We start from the raw sequence: 18,178 nt of genomic DNA on the forward strand, positions 1-18,178 counted from the left end.
TGTTATTCCCCTTTATTACACATAACTTTATTTATGGACTTTAATGTTCTGAGTTCTTTATATTTCCAGATTTCTTGAGTTAATAGTAATTGATGTCTGGTGAAAATTTCCTGTGAATAGTGTCATGGGAAATATATTTATTTTTTAAAAAGTTGATGCGTCCAATAGTTATTTCCCCCTCCGTACACTTTATGCAGATGATGGTGCACAAAGTTTTTAAATGTGCAAATAAAATAATAAAAAGACGTTGATTAAAAGAAATTTCGATAACAGAACTGACTGAATCAATCAGCTGTTATTTCTCCATACATGTCTCCCGCAGTCCAAAGACATGCGCTTGTAAGCTGATTGGCATTTCCAAATTGTCCGTAGTGTGTGAATGGGTGCGTGTGTGTGTGTGTGATTGTGCCTTGCGATGGATTGCTCCCTTGTCCAGGGTGTCCCCTGCCTTGTGGGCCGAGTTCCCTAGGATAAGCTCCAGGCTCTCCTGCAACCCTGTGTAGGATAAGTGGTACAGAAACTGGATGGATGGATGGATAAAATGCAAATTCATATATTAGGGGTATAATCGAGTACGAACACATTATTAAGACTGAACAGAAAATGCTCTCCAAATGAATATGTAAATCAGTATTGTTTTTGTTTGTTTGTTTTAAGAAAGTCCTGTAACATTCACTGATTAAATTGTGTTATGAGTGCTACAAATTTTGTTAAGTTTTTACCAATAGGAGGCACTATATCTATGAGTCAGTGCTATAATGTTAAACCTATGATAAATACTCTAACACAATACGTATGAATTCTCAGCCACATTGCATGATGCATAGTGAAATGATACAATGCTTTATGTTCACACGTTCTCATATGTTAACTGATTGCATTAACACGGTGTTGCCTTTTAATATATACAATAACACTAATACAGTATATTCCCAAAAGTTTGTGGATATCAGAACATCACACCCATATGTGTGTCTTCCATAAAGTGGAAGGCATAATAGTAGCAGGTGCCGCATGCAGAAGTTCTATGATGATACTGTCATTGTTGGATGAGTATCAGAAGTGAACGATCAGGAATTTCAGGAGGTCATCGCTTTGTCAACTGGTGTGAGTTAAAACAACCTTTGCCTCAACGCCAGCAAGACAAAGGAGATGATAGTCAACCTCCGCAGGAGGTCACCCTGGTCTACATCGGTGAACAGTCAGGATGTTGACATCGAGAGGGTGGAGACATATAAATTCCTGGGTGTTTACCTAAACAATAAACTGGACGGGTCCATAAACACAGATTTTCTGTATAAAAAGGGCCAAAGTTATCTCCACCTGCTGAGGAGACTGAGGTCTTTTGGTGTGTGCAGGACTCTTTTTTAAAATTGTTCTATGACACTGTGGTAGCATCTGCTATCTTCTATGCAGTAGTCTTCTGGGGAGTTGGGAGCACAGAGAGGGACAGGAAACATCTTAACAAACTGGTTAAGAGGGGGCTAACTCTGTCCTGGTCTGCCCTCTGGACAGCATAGAGGTGGTGGGGGAGAGATAAAGATGTTAGCTAAGCTGGTGTCAATCATAGGCAATTCCTCTCACCCCCTATATGAGACATTAGGGTCCCTGATCAGCTCCTTCAGCAGCAGACTGCTGCACCCTCAGTGTAAGAAAGTGCGTTACCTAGGGTTAGGTCCTTAGGGTTGCAGGTTCTTCATCCCTACAGCAGTCAGACTCTTTAATGCAAGAAACCAACATAATGTAGCACTGCTAGTTGTTTTTTTGCATCATCAGCCACACGTTAACAATAATTCTGCAATATGAAAATTTATTCACTTATTACTATTTGTTACCCTCTACTGTTAACTGTGCAATAATCCATTTATCACTTATCTGTACATAAACGAGGTGTTACTCATCTGTATATATTCATATTTGAATTCATCTTTACATACACTGTGGTGTTCATGGTGTACATATTACCATTATTGTTATTTTTACTACTATTATTCTTATTTTTCTATTCCTATTATATATTTTGTTTAGACATTTTTTTTTTTTTCAATTTTATTCCCATTGTCATGTATATCGGAGAAGGAACTTTGAACTACAGGTCCCAGAAGTCACTGCACCTCACTGTATGACAGTCATATGACCACCTGTACCTGAATCACGTCATGTTAACGAGCACCTATGAGTATATAGCCACAGTTTACACTGTACTCCTGGTCTTACGATTTTCTTTCTTTGCCACTGTCTCTGTTGCTGTGTTTAGGGTCCTTGTTTCACGATTAGTCTTTGCCTTAATGTTTTGCCACAAGTTCTATAGTTACTGTTTTGTTGGTATTCATATTAAAGCAAGTCTGCACTTGCATTCATCTCCACCTCCATTTGTGACACCTATTTAATGTGTATTCTTTCTTATCTGTTTTTTTGTGTAATTGAGCTGCTTTTTATCTTATCTTATCTTACAAGCTGTGCAAAACAATTAACAACTAGCCATTAGTATGGTACAACTATATCTCCCTTATTTGATCCACCCAGTTCAAGTTCTAAAGCACTGTACTAAGCATATGAGTAGAATTAGGTGTGTAAAATAAAGGAGAATACAAAACAATGTTAAAGTCAACATCAAATCAAAATTGACCCAATTTACTTTCTTAATACATGTTCTTGGTCATATTGTGAATGACGAATCCCACTGATGTTAGCGGCTTCAAGCGACAGTAGCAGATAGTTGTCAACTTAGCTTGATAACCGTGAATAAACTCTTCAACTCAGCCTTGATTGTGTAGCAGAAGAGTCCTGTACAACAATTCTGCTAACATCCTCGAAACTGATTTGCGGCAGGGTGAAGAGAGAAGCAGTGAAGTATCTTTCTATTTTTCCTCAGCATAGAAATTGCATAGAAACTGTAGCGGAAGTAGGTTTACATGGCAATGACATATTTCCGATTCTTGTGAAATTGGCCTATCCAGAGACTGAATGTTGGCTAACAAGATACTGGGGAGAGAAGGGCTGAAGCATTGTTTCTGGGATCTGCAGAGAATACCAGTCGGTTTGCTTTTCCTCCTTTTCTGATGGCATCTTCGAATGCAAGCCGGCAATAATGAGAGCGCACAATTGACACAACTGGAGCGCATAATTTCCACAAGGCTGCACTGTTTTAAAACCAGAGTTTAAGGATGATCTAATGTCCAGTAAAGTTTGTCAGTCACATTGCATAACTCCTAGTCATATAGCCTCCTACTGGTAAAAGGAAATAGCACTCATAACACAAGATGTGTAGTGCTCATAACACAACATTTAATCAATGAAATTTACAAAACTTTCTTAAAACATTCATACAAACAAACAAAAACCCAATACTGTATCCACATATTTGTTTAGGAAGCATCATCTGTTCAATTTTAATGTGTTTGTACTTGGGTTTACCTTTTATAGTGCCAACCACTTCACTCTGCCTAGGATACCACCTTTCTCCCTCATCTAGTGTGGCATATAAATCGCCCTCACTCCTCCCACACCAAAAAAAAGGTCAGGGTTGGATGTCATGGTACACACATGGCTGAGGTCATGTATGTACGCCTTTCCCCCGATCGCTCTGCTCCCACAGGCTCTTGAGAGAGCTTGTCAAGATCGTGCTATGTCTGCTGCTAGTAACACAGAATTGGCCAGCTCGAATTTGTTTCTGAGGTAATATCTCGGGCGCACGGTGGCTTAATGGTTAGCATGTTTGCCTCACACCTCCAGGGTTGAGGGGGTTAGATTCCTGCCACTCCCCTGTGTGCAGAGTTTGCATGTTCTCCCCGTGCTGCGGGGGTTTCCTCCAGGTACTCCTGTTTCCTTCTCCAGTCCACAGACTTGCATGGCAGGTTGAGTGGCATGTCCAAAGTGTGCATAGTGTATGAATGGGTGACTGAATGTGTGTGTGATTGTGCCCTGCGGTGGATTGGCACCCTGGCCAGGGTGTACCCCGTCTTGTGCCCCATGCTCCCTGGGATAGGCTCCAGGTTCCCCAAGACCACGTAGGATAAGCGGTATAGAAAATGGATGGATGAGACATCTCTGCTGGATGGCACTCCATTAACAGCCAGAGTGTTTATTTGAGTCCAATGGACTTTATATAAACACTGTAGGATGTGAATTCAACACTGTGGGTGTTAAATCAATACTGGTGATTTTGCTGTGCAGTTTGGGTCTACGTGGCCACCATTTCGGCCAGCCATGCCCCTATTGATAGAGCCACCCCACAGGCAAAGCACCATGCAATACCGGAAACAGAAATGATTAGTTCACGTCTTGAGCCTTCGGGTTCGAGTCGTTCGTTCATCATGTCACAGCCCCACTGCCTTCAGCCTATGGGGCGGTCACATAATGAACGAACGACTCGAACCCGAAGATTTGAGACGTGAACTAATCATTTCTGTTTCCGGGGAACAGATGTCACAAATGAGACGTGACAAAAGAAGGAACGACTCTGATCGGGAGGTGAGGTGAACTAACAGACTGCATACCCTGAAGACCTAATGCTAAGCAATTAATTAATAATTTGTTTCCTCACAGTTTGGTTAGTTTATTTTTTTTTTATAGTTTATTTTTTTATTCCAAGTGTGATCAACATTTGCGTAAGTACTAGATGTGTATGGGAATTTAACATGTAACATTTTATGATATTTCTCTGAAATGAACGGAATGACTCAGGAAAAGATCCGTTCATTTTGCTGGGCATGATACAAAGATCCGAGTCAGTAAAATAATCTGAACTTCCCGTTACGCAGGTACTCTGCCGATGATGAAATTTGCATCGCGCATAATGTACACTGCTCCTCGCGTATGAGCAAAAAGTGAAGCGTACTTTCTGCTTAAATGTTGGCCGTGAACAGGTGAGTTCCCCAGGCTTAAAGTAGTGAGAGTGTCTGTGAAACTCTATGGCCTCAGAGATGGCGTTTATTTGTCATCAAAAAGCACTTAAAACGTCGTGTCTTTTCTCTTCTCGGGGCTCTGAGCAGGATGGTGGCGAGCTGCCCGTGCCCTTCGCTCTCAGTTGAGCCCACTCGGGGACTCGTGGACGAAAAGCTCCGGATCTTCGTGACAAATTTAAACCCGAACCAGGAGGTGACCCTTCACTGTCTGCATCAGTCGGAGGACAAGGACTTTTGGGAAGCATTTGGACACCATGTGAGCGACGGACAGGGCACTGTGACTGGTACAAACTGAAACTTCCTCCCCCCATCTTCTCCGGATAGGTTTTCTATCAGTGTTTGTTAATTAATAGAGGGCGTCTTCATGATGTACACATGGTTGTCACACTGAAACTTTGATATACCACATCATTTTAATACAAACGGACTATTTTGTCCTTTATTATTATTATTATTATTATTATTATTATTATTATTATTATTATTAATCATTGGCACATTAGCTGACAAATTAGCGTACATGAAGAAGGAAGATTTTAACAGGATATAAACAAATGGAATCAAATATGGTTTTATCATGATAGAACACAAGATTATAATTTACTTCTTAAACGAAGCAGAGGTGATCAGTGATTGGTTGTGTGAAAGCAGAGGTGATCAGTGATTGGTTGTTGGGAAGCAGAGGTGATCAGTGATTGGTTGTTGGGAAGCAGAGGTGATCAGTGATTGGTCTTTGGGAAACATACCTTATACATACATTTATTCATTTAGCAGACGCTTTTATCCAAAGCAACTTACAAATGAGGAAATACAAGCAAAGCGATATATCAAGTGGGGAACAATACAAGTAGTGCTACCATACAAGATCTTTTAATTGAGTTCTAGAAAAGCAAAGTGCTCAGAGTAGAGGTGTAAGGGCCAGAGGAAGTTTTATTATTTATTTATTTATTTATTTATTTATTTTTTAAGGATAATGTGGGGTTGGAGTTTTAGGGGTTAGCTATGTGCTCACGGAAGAGGTGGGTCTTTAGCTGTTTTTTGAAGATAGTGACAGATTCTGTGGTCCGGATTGAGATTGGAAGTTCATTCCACCACTGAGGGACAGTTAGTGTGAAGGTTCTGGAAAGGGACCTTGAGCCACGCTGAGTAGGTACTATTAAGAGTCGGTCGTTGATTGATCGCAGATTGCATGAGGGAACGTAAGCCTTCAGGAGAGAGTTGAGGTAGGAGGGTGCTGTTCCAGACAAGGTCTTGTACGTGAGCATCAAGGCCTTGAATTTGATATGGGTGGCTACAGGAAGCCAGTGGGGGGAGATGAAGAGGGGTGTGACCTGTGTCTTTTTGGGCTGGTTAAAGACGAGGTGTGCTGCTGCATTCTGAATCATCTGAAGGGGTTTGATGGAGCTTGCTGGGAGGCCTGAGAGTAGTGCATTACAGTTGTCCTGTTTTGATATTACAAGAGCCTGGAAACAGTGGTGATCAGTGACTGGTCTTTGGGAAACAGTGGTGATCAATGATTGGTCTTTGGGAAACAGTGGTGATCAGTGACTGGTCTTTGGGAAACAGTGGTGATCTGTGATTGGTCTTTGGGAAACAGTGGTGATCAGTGAGTGGTCTCAAGCATCACTTCTTAAACAAGTATTTGTCATTTGCATTTTATTAGTCTGCTTTTTAAACTTGCCCAATGCTTTTTGGAGTGTCTGTATACTGAAGAAAAAAAGAAACCCCTTTTCCACATGTCATAACACATCTTTTATCAACCAGTTCATTTGTACAGGTATATTCAATCTGGAGTTATTCATACTGGTCATTTCACTGAAGGTAAACAACAGCATAAAACTTTAAAGATGCCTGTAGGCACAGGCCATAAAATTGATTCATATGACAGATTCAGATGGTACTAAAACCCAAGAGGGAGATGCTCTGGTAATAATTACATTATCCCACATCCCAATGTAAAACTAATCCAAGCAGAACAGGGCTCATGTTTTAGAAAACTGTAAAGTTTGCATATGTACAGTGTGCTTAATCCTGCACCTCAAGTACATATTAGGCATTAACAATGCAGCTTAAAAGTAGAGCAGAATGCAGTCACGCTATAATGCTACTCATGGATTCAACAATCATATACAAGTGAAACAGAACTGATTTTCAAACAATTGGCCAGACGTAAGTGTAATATACAGAAAGAAGAGAGGAAGCTGCAATTCAGCATGAAGTTTGGATTAAGTTCGCATGAGTGCTGGTCACAAAACAGTCAGTCAAATACAGTTAATATTAGCTGAGGTCTAGTATCATACAACAAGACGTAAACAGACGCTCATTTCAGAGCACTGTAAAACTGAAGCAGGTGGGTAGAATGATAAAAACATGATATCATAGGATCACAGTATTTAGTTTCATTAAGGTTAAAGTTGGATTACATAGAACATGCGAGGGAAATGTTGACACCGGCAAACATTTCATATGTGTTAAAATGACACTAAACTTTCGGAGGAAATATGCAGTACTTCTATAAATAGAAATGATTGCCTTCAATCTTTCCATGAAGAAGCTTCATTTTCATTAGATCATCAATTTTCATGTAAATTCAGCAGTAAAGCACAGTCATACAGTCTTTAGAGATTGCTGTATGTGAACATGTGTGTACGCAGTGGCAAAGGACTCCAGTGTGGGAGGCACGTATACAGGTGTGGAGTCCATGGCACTGATGTGGAGCCTGCAGCCAGTACCAGGCAGCCGAACAGGACTGAGGTATGTCACGTTACACCACTATTATTACGCAATAAGTGATAATGTAAATATATGGCAATTCTATTTTATTTGAACACTTAATGCTTAAAACATGAAATAGATTTTTCTAAACTAGAGCATTTTTTTAAGCAAAACACAACATTCCCACAATGAACAGTTATAAGGACTCTCTGGACAGAGAGTTTTAAGTCTATTCTTTCTCCTTCATTCAGAACTTTTCATGCTCCTTTGTATTCCTCCTTTGTGCTCCTTCCTCTCCTTTGTGTTCACCGTCTTCAGTTCAGTCCACATGTCCTAATGCAGAAACTGGGACCGTCATTTTAAAACATAAATGGTTGCAGAAACACACAATATATGTCTTTATGTGGGTGTATGTTTGAGGTCATCATGTTGTTGATGGATCTATTTGTGGCCGAGTCTTAACTTCCCGTTACCGGCAGCCAGGATGATTATCTGTTCTAATACTACCAGGCAGGTTTAATACTGTGCAGGTCAGGAATTGTTTGAAGTTATATCTATTTTGTGTATTGTTTATTTTATATCATGGTTTTTACCCTTTCTATTGACCCTGTTAAATTAAAGGCTATAAAGACATTAGCTGTGGAGAACTTTATGGACTTTCTGAACAAGTTCTCGAACCTTTACTGGGCTAAATAATTGTTTTGGTTTTCATTTTATTGGGTCCTGCGTTGTATGATTTGTTTGTTTTAAGCCTTTGTTAAATATACCATTTATTGACCTGCTTGTTGAGGTTTGAATTAAACCCATTCAGGGCATGTGACAGTTAAACCTTGTGCACTCGTCTAACCAATCCCAATCTGTGTAATTTAGGTTGCGAAAGCGAGATGTCCTCACACCAATGGTATTCCACATTTCTGTGTATGATGGACACATGGCTCAGGATTTTATCCAGCTCACACCGTTAGTGACCATCGTCATAGAAAGATGGTACACGGCTCCAGGTGTGCAGAGGGTCGATGTACGTGAGAAATGAGTTCGAGGAACTTTGTTCATCCCTCCAGGTACACATGCACAAGCACTCAGTCCTGTGTAGGAGTTAGATTGTGAGTTCAAATCTCAGTGTCACCAACTGCCACTGTGACCTGTTCAGTTGTATCATGTCTCATATGTACGCTGCTTTGGAGAGAAGCATCAGCCAAGCGAGTAAGTATAAATGTAAAACCTGAGAACCAAGAGGAAACCCATGCAAACACAAAGTGAACATGCAAAACTTCACACACACAGTAACCTGAACTCGGGATCGAACCAGAGACCCGGGAGCTACCATGCTGCCCCCTACCCCATATGATCTTTATAAAAACCCTTGGTAAATTTAAAAGGTATGTACAGTACAGAAAGATAATGATGAAGATTAGTTATTACTATCACTACTAATATTATATTATTTTAATAATAAGTGATTATAACTACCATGCTCTCTGTTCATCCAGGTCCTGGCCCATTTCCAGGTGTGTTGGACATGTGGGGAGGAGGAGGAGGCCTGGTGGAGTATCGAGCTGCGCTGCTGGCCTCACATGGCTTTGTCGCGTTTGCTCTGGAGTATCTGACTCCAGATGAAATAAAAGACGTTAGTGTATCTTACTTTGAGGTAATTCAACACAAAGCCCCTCATGGTCTCATGATTTGCACATACATACTATAACTTATTAAGAAAACGGACCTCTCCTGTGGAAATAAATCAGGTGTTTTTGTCCAAGTTTGAATATTAGTCATTGCACTGAAATCTCTTTGACCACACGGCACCCTGTGTTTATCATCACAGTGCAATAATGACTTACATAGTTATATTAAAACAGGTGGCAGAGTGGATTAAAACATCCAGTCTGATGTCCTTAGCCTACTGTAACTACTTAATGTTTCCTGTGTGCATCTGTGCCACAACGGAGGATGTACCTTACTGTTGTTACTTGGTTGACATACATTCTATCTACTATTTACATATGCATTTTTGTTTTTGGAGAATATTTTGAATAAAAAGGGCATTTTGGGAGAAAGCTTCCCTGAAGATGGAAGCCGCAATCTCAAGAGCTCACCACCATTTATGCACATAGGTCACATGGATGTTTTTCTGCAGTTGTGAACATTTTGCTTAGTGCATTTCATTTCATACTTGATCTCAGGTTGGTGTTTGTGTCTGTTTTGTAGATTGCATATCAGATCATACAGGAGCATCCCATGGTGCTAAGGGACAGAGTGGCTCTGTTGGGCCTCTCATTCGGTGCTTCTGTTGCTCTTTCTATGGCTGCTCAGTCCTCTGTCATCAAGGTGATTTAGCATTATACATACAATAAACAGATAAAAAGAATAATAGTGATGGGCTTTTCCTCTTTCCACAGGGATATTCAACCAAATATTGTTATTTACTTTAATTTACTTTTAACTCGACTGTTAAGTCTATCTAAAAGATATTGATGTCTATCTGTTCCAATACTTTTGCTCACCTAAAAACTGGGTGGTCTTCCACCAAAGGTCCCATGTTATAAGTTGTTTAACACATCTAGATATTAGGGAATTAACTATAAATGTAAAAATATATATAATTTTTTAAGCATAATTTTATAGCAAAATTTTATACAATAATAAAGTTCAAAGTAAAAAAGTACATCTAATTGTTAAAGTAAGTAAAGATCTTTTCTACACCTGATTTTATTAAATTATGCATGTCTCATGAATGAATATAGAGGGCATGCTGAAGCAGGTGGATGGACTACAACAGCAGAAGACCACATTGGGTTCCACTCCTATCAGCCCGGAAAAAGAATCTGAGGTTGTTCTCGGACTCACCCAAACTGGACAGTTGAAGATTAGAATAAAAAAATCACCTGGTCTTTTTACCTGGTCTGTGCCCATGAGAGCCTCAGATTCTTGTTCATGCCTGACAGGAGTGGAACCTGATGTGGTCTTCTGCTGTTGTAGTCCATCCACCTCAAGTTTTGATATGTTATTCATTCTAAGATGCTTTTCTGCTTATTTATTTGATTTGCTATGGACTTCCTGTCAGCTCAGACCAGTTTGGTCATTCTCCTATGATCTCTCTCATCTACAAGGTGTTTCAGCCTGCGGATCCTCTGCACACAAGATGTTTTTTTCACACAGAGATCACACTTCTCCCCCCTTCTGAAGTTTGATGTGAACATTAACTGAAGCTCTCGACTTGTATTTGCATGATTTCATGCATTGTGCTGCTGCCACAAGAGTGGCTGATTGGATAAATGAGATACAGGTGTGCCTAATAAAGTGGAAGGCGAATGTACATACGGGTCTAGTTTTAAACAAAAACAAATAAAATGTTATTAGCAGCCATATCATAAATATTTTATGGCATTTGGCAGACGCGACTTACATTCATCTCATTTATACAACTGAGCAGTTGAGGGTTAAGGACCTTGCTCAAGTGCCCAACAATGGCAGCTTAGCAGTGCTGGGATTTGAACTAACAACTTTCTGATCAGAAGTCAAGCAACCTAAACACTAAGCTACCACTGCCCTAATATAATTTGTTAGCAGGAACTTTTCATATGTTGTTGAATAAAAGGTGGTGTGTCTGGCAGGATCTGAATTTGCCGGTTGAGTTTTTATAGGTCTGTAACATTTCTCCTGGGTTGGATCGGAAATGATGAACCACGACCACACCCCTTCTCCACATACCCGCACCACCCGACTCGGGCCGTGGAGCCGTCTGGCCTGCCTGCCTCTGAGTGGTCCACCGCAGAGTGCAGCTTTTACCTGAGTGAAAGCCTTCTGGCACAGCTCCATCCACTGGACCAGATCTGGTGCTCCATTTTTTAGTGAGATCAGTCAGGGCTGGGTGACATCCGAATAATTAGGCACAAACATACGATAATAGCCAGCCATTCTCGGCAGGCCCAAATACTCTCTTTCCACCTGTCCAGTCGCACACTTCTTTGGGTTCGGCTGAGTCCCACTCATCTCAGTGATCTCAGGACAGCCATCAGATGCTGAATGTGCTGTTAATCATTGCTATAGATAATAATGTCATTTAGATACGCAGCATGTAGACAGAGGATTCTGTCCACGAGGACAACCCAAAAGGAAGGGTTTTTCATGATCTTGGAGTCAAGGGGATCTGCCAAAATCCCTTTATCCCATCCAGTGTTGAATAAAAGAGAGCCGTACCTAACCGATCGAGCAGTTCGTCAATACAAGGCATTGCATATGCGATAAATTTAGACACCGCATTGATTCTTCTGAAGTCAACACAAAACCTGACTGAATCATCCATCACTGTCACTGTCGAGCATGGCCTGGAGTTCTTCCTGAACCACCTGTTTTTTGTGCTGTAGCAAACGGTAGGGGTGACTGTGTACCACCACTGTCAGAGGCATCTCATTGTGGTGTTCTGTAAGATTAGCGTGACCGGGTAGATGCGAGAAAACATTGGAAATCTCCACCTGCAACTTGGCAACCTCCATGATTTGGGACGGGCCTCTCCATAAGGGGAGGATTGAGCCGTTTTTAGATTTTAAATTTAGTTTTCAGACCGGTCCTAGCTCCTCCCTCTCCGGAACGACCGTCGCCAATGTAATGTAAATATTATGACTATTGCATTGCTTCAGATCAGGGACGCATTACTCTGAGAACAATTTATTTTTTGCTGTCTGTATTTTTATTTCCTAAATACGAATTTTGAACACTCTCACACGTAATTTCTGTTGCAGCCCCAGTGTTGTATAAGCATCAGCGGCAGTCACGTCACTCCTCTACGTAATACTGTATCTGAAGTCTATGAATGGTTAAGCAGGTACGTACACTGCAAATACTTGTATGTGTGTTGCTGCATCATTTCAAAGCACTTTTAGCAACTCTCTATTTCCTGTACATCCCAATATTATCTCTATACTTCAGATTGTAGATGGGATTTGCTTAAATGAATTAGAATATTGCTTATTAAAAGATTAAATTGTTAAAATGCTCCGACAACAATACATGTCATGATAATATTCAAATAATTAGAAATGTTTATTCCGTCATTAGACAAGTTTACCACTTGTGCCGATACACTTGGGTACAGATGTCCTAATCCACCAGTGATATTTAAAATCTAAAGTAAAATCTTTTTATTGATTGAGTCGTAACAAGACATTAAAGTTTTGACCCAATTGCATTATTCACTGCACCCACAGCTGTTCATTAAAGACCTTCTTTGCTACAAAATATAATACAAGAGGAAGAGAGACAAAGAGAGAAGAAGCTCAGTAACGTCCACAACTAAACACAGCTTTTGAAGCAAACTTGAAATCCCATGTTTGAATTTTACAACAATGTTGGTACTTTTATGAAAGCTGAGACTAAATATTACCAGGAAAAGTTTAAGAAAAAAACAAGACTCTAGTTCCTGAGCTAAAATCTGGTCTTTATTCAAAAGAGGCTTTGTGACTTCTGTTCATTGCAGTAAAATGTCATAAATCTTCTGTTATTACATCAGAGTGAACACACACATGACTTCACACAGATCTTCTATCTATCTTATAGCTTTTATAGACCTGGTGGTGTGATATTACTGACTGTTTGTTGTAATCTTAAACATGCAGTACTTAATGAATTGTTGGAGGTGTGCGTATGATTTGGAGCCACTTAAATGTTGTAGTATATTTAAAATATTTTAATTATTTTTAGACTGTTTCATAAAGTGCGTATAATGGACAATCAGGTCATCTGGAGAGACCTTTTGCTGCCCATCCCAACAGATCCAGCCGAGAAAGTGGATGTAAGAAACGTTCTCCTGCGTTTTTGTAGCATCCTAGATTTTAGACCGAACGCATCTTACTCATCCATTTATTGATATTTGATTTATTTCACAATACTCCTGCAACTGGGTGTGCATGTTAGTTTGTGGCTCTGTATGTGTACACTTTTTGTGTTTGCATATGTTAACCCATAATGAGGTATTGCACTGTAAAACACACAGGTTGGCCTGATAAGATGTCCACTGCTTTTGGTTGTTGGTGATGATGATCAGAACTGGGCCACACTGGAGTCAGCTGAAGATGTAAGAAGCTCACACAGATCTACACCATTCATTGCGTGTCTGCGTAGAATATAGGGCTGCGATACGATCTGTTTGCTTTTTCTATTTTGATATTACAAAACTCTACAGTATTTAGTGTTTGGATGTTCCTCTCTTGGGTTTACTGGCAAACCTCAGAACTTTAACTTCACCGTAATGTATCACATTTTTAAGTTTTAATATGCCAATATCGGCAAAGCAAAGTGTTTGTCTTCCAGTATGACACATTTAACAGGAAAAGGAAGGGGGTGTAGGGTTCGGGTGTTTTCAATTTCAGACTTGATGTTAAAAGTGTCTGCATTTCTTTTGTTTTACATTTTAATGAATTAAAATGTAAGTTTAATTAATTGTGAAACCTCAATATCAAGCAAGTGATTATAATAAATAGTTCAGAGGTGGTCCCTTAATCTTTCAAGTAGAGACCATCAGTTTCATAGATTTGAGGAATTAGTAAATATGGGGGCAAACACATTTTCATACAGGTCCAGTTGGTATTGGATAGTTACTTATTGAAGCAAAAAAGTTGTCATTTAAAAAATATATTTTTTTTTACTCAGGTTGCCTTTGTTTTATCTTTGCTTTTTGTTTTAATTTTTAAAACTATTTAGTATGAGATTAATTTTAAAACTAGAGAAATCATAAGTTGCATTTTCAGTTGAATTTGAGGAAACCACTTGAAGCATCCATTGTGTTGAATTATTTCTTTTGTTTTTTATTTCTTAACTATTGATTTTGTTTGATTTGTTCATTGCAAACATCTGGAAGTCTGTAGATTTTGACAGTAAACCTGATTTACAATGGGGGTTGAATAATTTTGATTGCAACTGTTCACAAAAACAGAAGAAATCAGAATAGGTGCAAATACTTTTTGACATCACAAAAACCTGCAATTTTAACAGGGGTGTGTAGACTTTAATATCCACTGTAGAGAGTATATACTGCCACCTATTAAGTACACCTCCCTAAAATGGTAGTTGTACATTATCACATCTCTGTGTATAGTATATGGTAACATCATGTTACAGAGTCCCTTAGACTGACAGCCAGCATATCACTTTAAAAACTGACTTGGACATAACTGCCATATGTGATCAGTCATTTGCAACCTCTTTACCTTCCATTGTTTGACCTCAGATGGAGAGAATAACTGAAAAGGCTGGGAATCGGCACTTGCTCAAGATCCTGATCTATCCTGGTGCAGGTCACCTAATTGAGCCACCGTACACTCCACACCACAGAGCCTCCAACTTCATGGTTGCTGGCAAAGAGAAGGGTATGTGTAGTGATGTGAAGTAATCTGCATGCATAACACCTGCTGATCATGAATTTATCAGCATGAAATGTATAGTGTATATGATGTGTGTGTGTGTGTGTGTGTGTGTGTGTGTGTGTGTGTGTGTGATTTCACAGTGATCATGCTTTGGGGTGGTCAGACCAGACTGCATGCATATGCACAAGAAGATTCATGGGAGAAGATTTTGGACTTTTTACGCCAACACCTCTGCTATGCAGGTCCACAGGCCCGACTGTAGTGGTGTGAGAAGTTGTTTTGTTTTGTGTAATTGATAATGAAAAAAAAGAGAATAACTCTCAAAATGTCTGTCACACTTCTTCACTACCACTACAAATGAAATGATAATTTGCAAAAACCTGAGTGGTAGACAAATTCAAGTGTCGCATTGATGGATAAAATAAACAAAGGATGATTCAGAGAGTCAAATTAAAACAACAATAAAATGTTCCAAATAAAATCTTGAAATGTTTTGATTCAATTTTAATCTTAATATTATTAATGCTAAATATTATTAAAATAAAGCAACATATACAGAAATGACAGTTTAATATATAGCCTACAATTGTTGTTTGGAGTGAGGGGGTCCTTGTGGATTGTTCGAAATATGCTAGGGGTCCAAAGCTCACAAAAGGTTGAGAACCACTGGTCTAGTGTATAAATTTTAGAAAGGTAATATAGTCTCAAATGGAACACGTTAGTTTTTTACCAACCTGAAAGTTTGCCCCCATCCGATTAATCGATTTAATCGGCCAACTAATCGATTATGAAAATAATCGTTAGGTGCAGCCCTAGTGTTATTCCCCTTTATTACACATAACTTTATTTATGGACTTTAATGTTCTGAATTCTTTATATTTCCAGATTTCTTGGGTTAATAGTAATTGATGTCTGGTGAAAATTTCCTGTGAATAGTGTCATGGGAAATATATTTATTTTTTAAAAAGTTGATGCGTCCAATAGTTATTTCCCCCTCCGTACACTTTATGCAGATGATGGTGCACAAAGTTTTTAAATGTGCAAATAAAATAATAAAAAGACATTGATTAAAAGAAATTTCGATAACAGAACTGACTGAATCAATCAGCTGTTATTTCTCCATACATGTCTCCCGCAGTCCAAAGACATGCGCTTGTAAGCTGATTGGCATTTCCAAATTGTCCGTAGTGTGTGAATGGGTGCGTGTGTGTGTGCGTGATTGTGCCTTGCGATGGATTGCTCCCTTGTCCAGGGTGTCCCCTGCCTTGTGGGCCGAGTTCCCTAGGATAAGCTCCAGGCTCTCCTGCAACCCTGTGTAGGATAAGTGGTACAGAAACTGGATGGATGGATGGATAAAATGCAAATTCATATATTAGGGGTATAATCGAGTACGAACACATTATTAAGACTGAACAGAAAATGCTCTCCAAATGAATATGTAAATCAGTACTGTTTTTGTTTGTTTGTTTTAAGAAAGTCCTGTAACATTCACTGATTAAATTGTGTTATGATTGCTACAAATTTTGTTAAGTTTTTACCAATAGGAGGCACTATATCTATGAGTCAGTGCTATAATGTTAAACCTATGATAAATACTCTATTAACACAATACGTATGAATTCTCAGCCACATTGCATGATGCATAGTGAAATGATACAATGCTTTATGTTCACACGTTCTCATATGTTAACTGATTGCATTAACATGGTGTTGCCTTTTAATATATACAATAACACTAATACAGTATATTCCCAAAAGTTTGTGGATATCAGAACATCACACCCATATGTGTGTCTTCCATAAAGTGGAAGGCATAATAGTAGCAGGTGCCGCATGCAGAAGTTCTATGATGATACTGTCATTGTTGGATGAGAATCACAAGTGAACGATCAGGAATTTCGGGAGGTCATCGCTTTGTCAACTGGTGTGAGTTAAAACAACCTTTGCCTCAACGCCAGCAAGACAAAGGAGATGATAGTCAACCTCCGCAGGAGGTCACCCTGGTCTACATCGGTGAACAGTCAGGATGTTGACATCGAGAGGGTGGAGACATATAAATTCCTGGGTGTTTACCTAAACAATAAACTGGACGGGTCCATAAACACAGATTTTCTGTATAAAAAGGGCCAAAGTTATCTCCACCTGCTGAGGAGACTGAGGTCTTTTGGTGTGTGCAGGACTCTTTTTTAAAATTGTTCTATGACACTGTGGTAGCATCTGCTATCTTCTATGCAGTAGTCTTCTGGGGAGTTGGGAGCACAGAGAGGGACAGGAAACATCTTAACAAACTGGTTAAGAGGGGGCTAACTCTGTCCTGGTCTGCCCTCTGGACAGCATAGAGGTGGTGGGGGAGAGATAAAGATGTTAGCTAAGCTGGTGTCAATCATAGGCAATTCCTCTCACCCCCTATATGAGACATTAGGGTCCCTGATCAGCTCCTTCAGCAGCAGACTGCTGCACCCTCAGTGTAAGAAAGTGCGTTACCTAGGGTTAGGTCCTTAGGGTTGCAGGTTCTTCATCCCTACAGCAGTCAGACTCTTTAATGCAAGAAACCAACATAATGTAGCACTGCTAGTTGTTTTTTTGCATCATCAGCCACACGTTAACAATAATTCTGCAATATGAAAATTTATTCACTTATTACTATTTGTTACCCTCTACTGTTAACTGTGCAATAATCCATTTATCACTTATCTGTACATAAACGAGGTGTTACTCATCTGTATATATTCATATTTGTATTCATCTGTACATACACTGTGGTGTTCATGGTGTACATATTACCATTATTGTTATTTTTACTACTATTATTCTTATTTTTCTATTCCTATTATATATTTTGTTTAGACATTTTTTTTTTTTCAATTTTATTCCCATTGTCATGTATATCGGAGAAGGAACTTTGAACTACAGGTCCCAGCAGCCACTGCACCTCACTGTATGACAGTCATATGACCACCTGCACCTGAATCACGTCATGTTAACGAGCACCTATGAGTATATAGCCACAGTTTACACTGTACTCCTGGTCTTATAATTTTCTTTCTTTGCCACTGTCTCTGTTGCTGTGTTTAGGGTCCTTGTTTCACGATTAGTCTTTTCCTTAATGTTTTGCCACGAGTTCTATAGTTACTGTTTTGTTGGTATTCATATTAAAGCAAGTCTGCACTTGCATTCATCTCCACCTCCATTTGTGAC

General features: G+C 39.4%; 1 protein-coding gene across 1 annotated transcript; it reads left to right on the top strand.

The window, feature by feature from the left end:
- Positions 1 to 4,766: 4,766 nt before the first annotated feature.
- On the top strand, positions 4,767 to 15,459 carry LOC108279984 (peroxisomal succinyl-coenzyme A thioesterase). Its single transcript, XM_053688359.1, is given in 11 exon segments — positions 4,767 to 4,868; positions 4,995 to 5,191; positions 7,562 to 7,661; positions 8,493 to 8,683; positions 9,113 to 9,270; positions 9,828 to 9,947; positions 12,362 to 12,444; positions 13,320 to 13,410; positions 13,612 to 13,692; positions 14,845 to 14,983; positions 15,121 to 15,459. Coding segments are annotated over 11 exon segments (1,299 nt in total). The 5' UTR covers positions 4,767 to 4,851; the 3' UTR covers positions 15,243 to 15,459.
- The last annotated feature ends 2,719 nt before the right edge of the window (positions 15,460 to 18,178 follow it).

Source organism: Ictalurus punctatus, chromosome 19 (assembly GCF_001660625.3).
Source record: "Ictalurus punctatus breed USDA103 chromosome 19, Coco_2.0, whole genome shotgun sequence".
Classification (NCBI taxonomy): domain Eukaryota; kingdom Metazoa; phylum Chordata; class Actinopteri; order Siluriformes; family Ictaluridae; genus Ictalurus; species Ictalurus punctatus.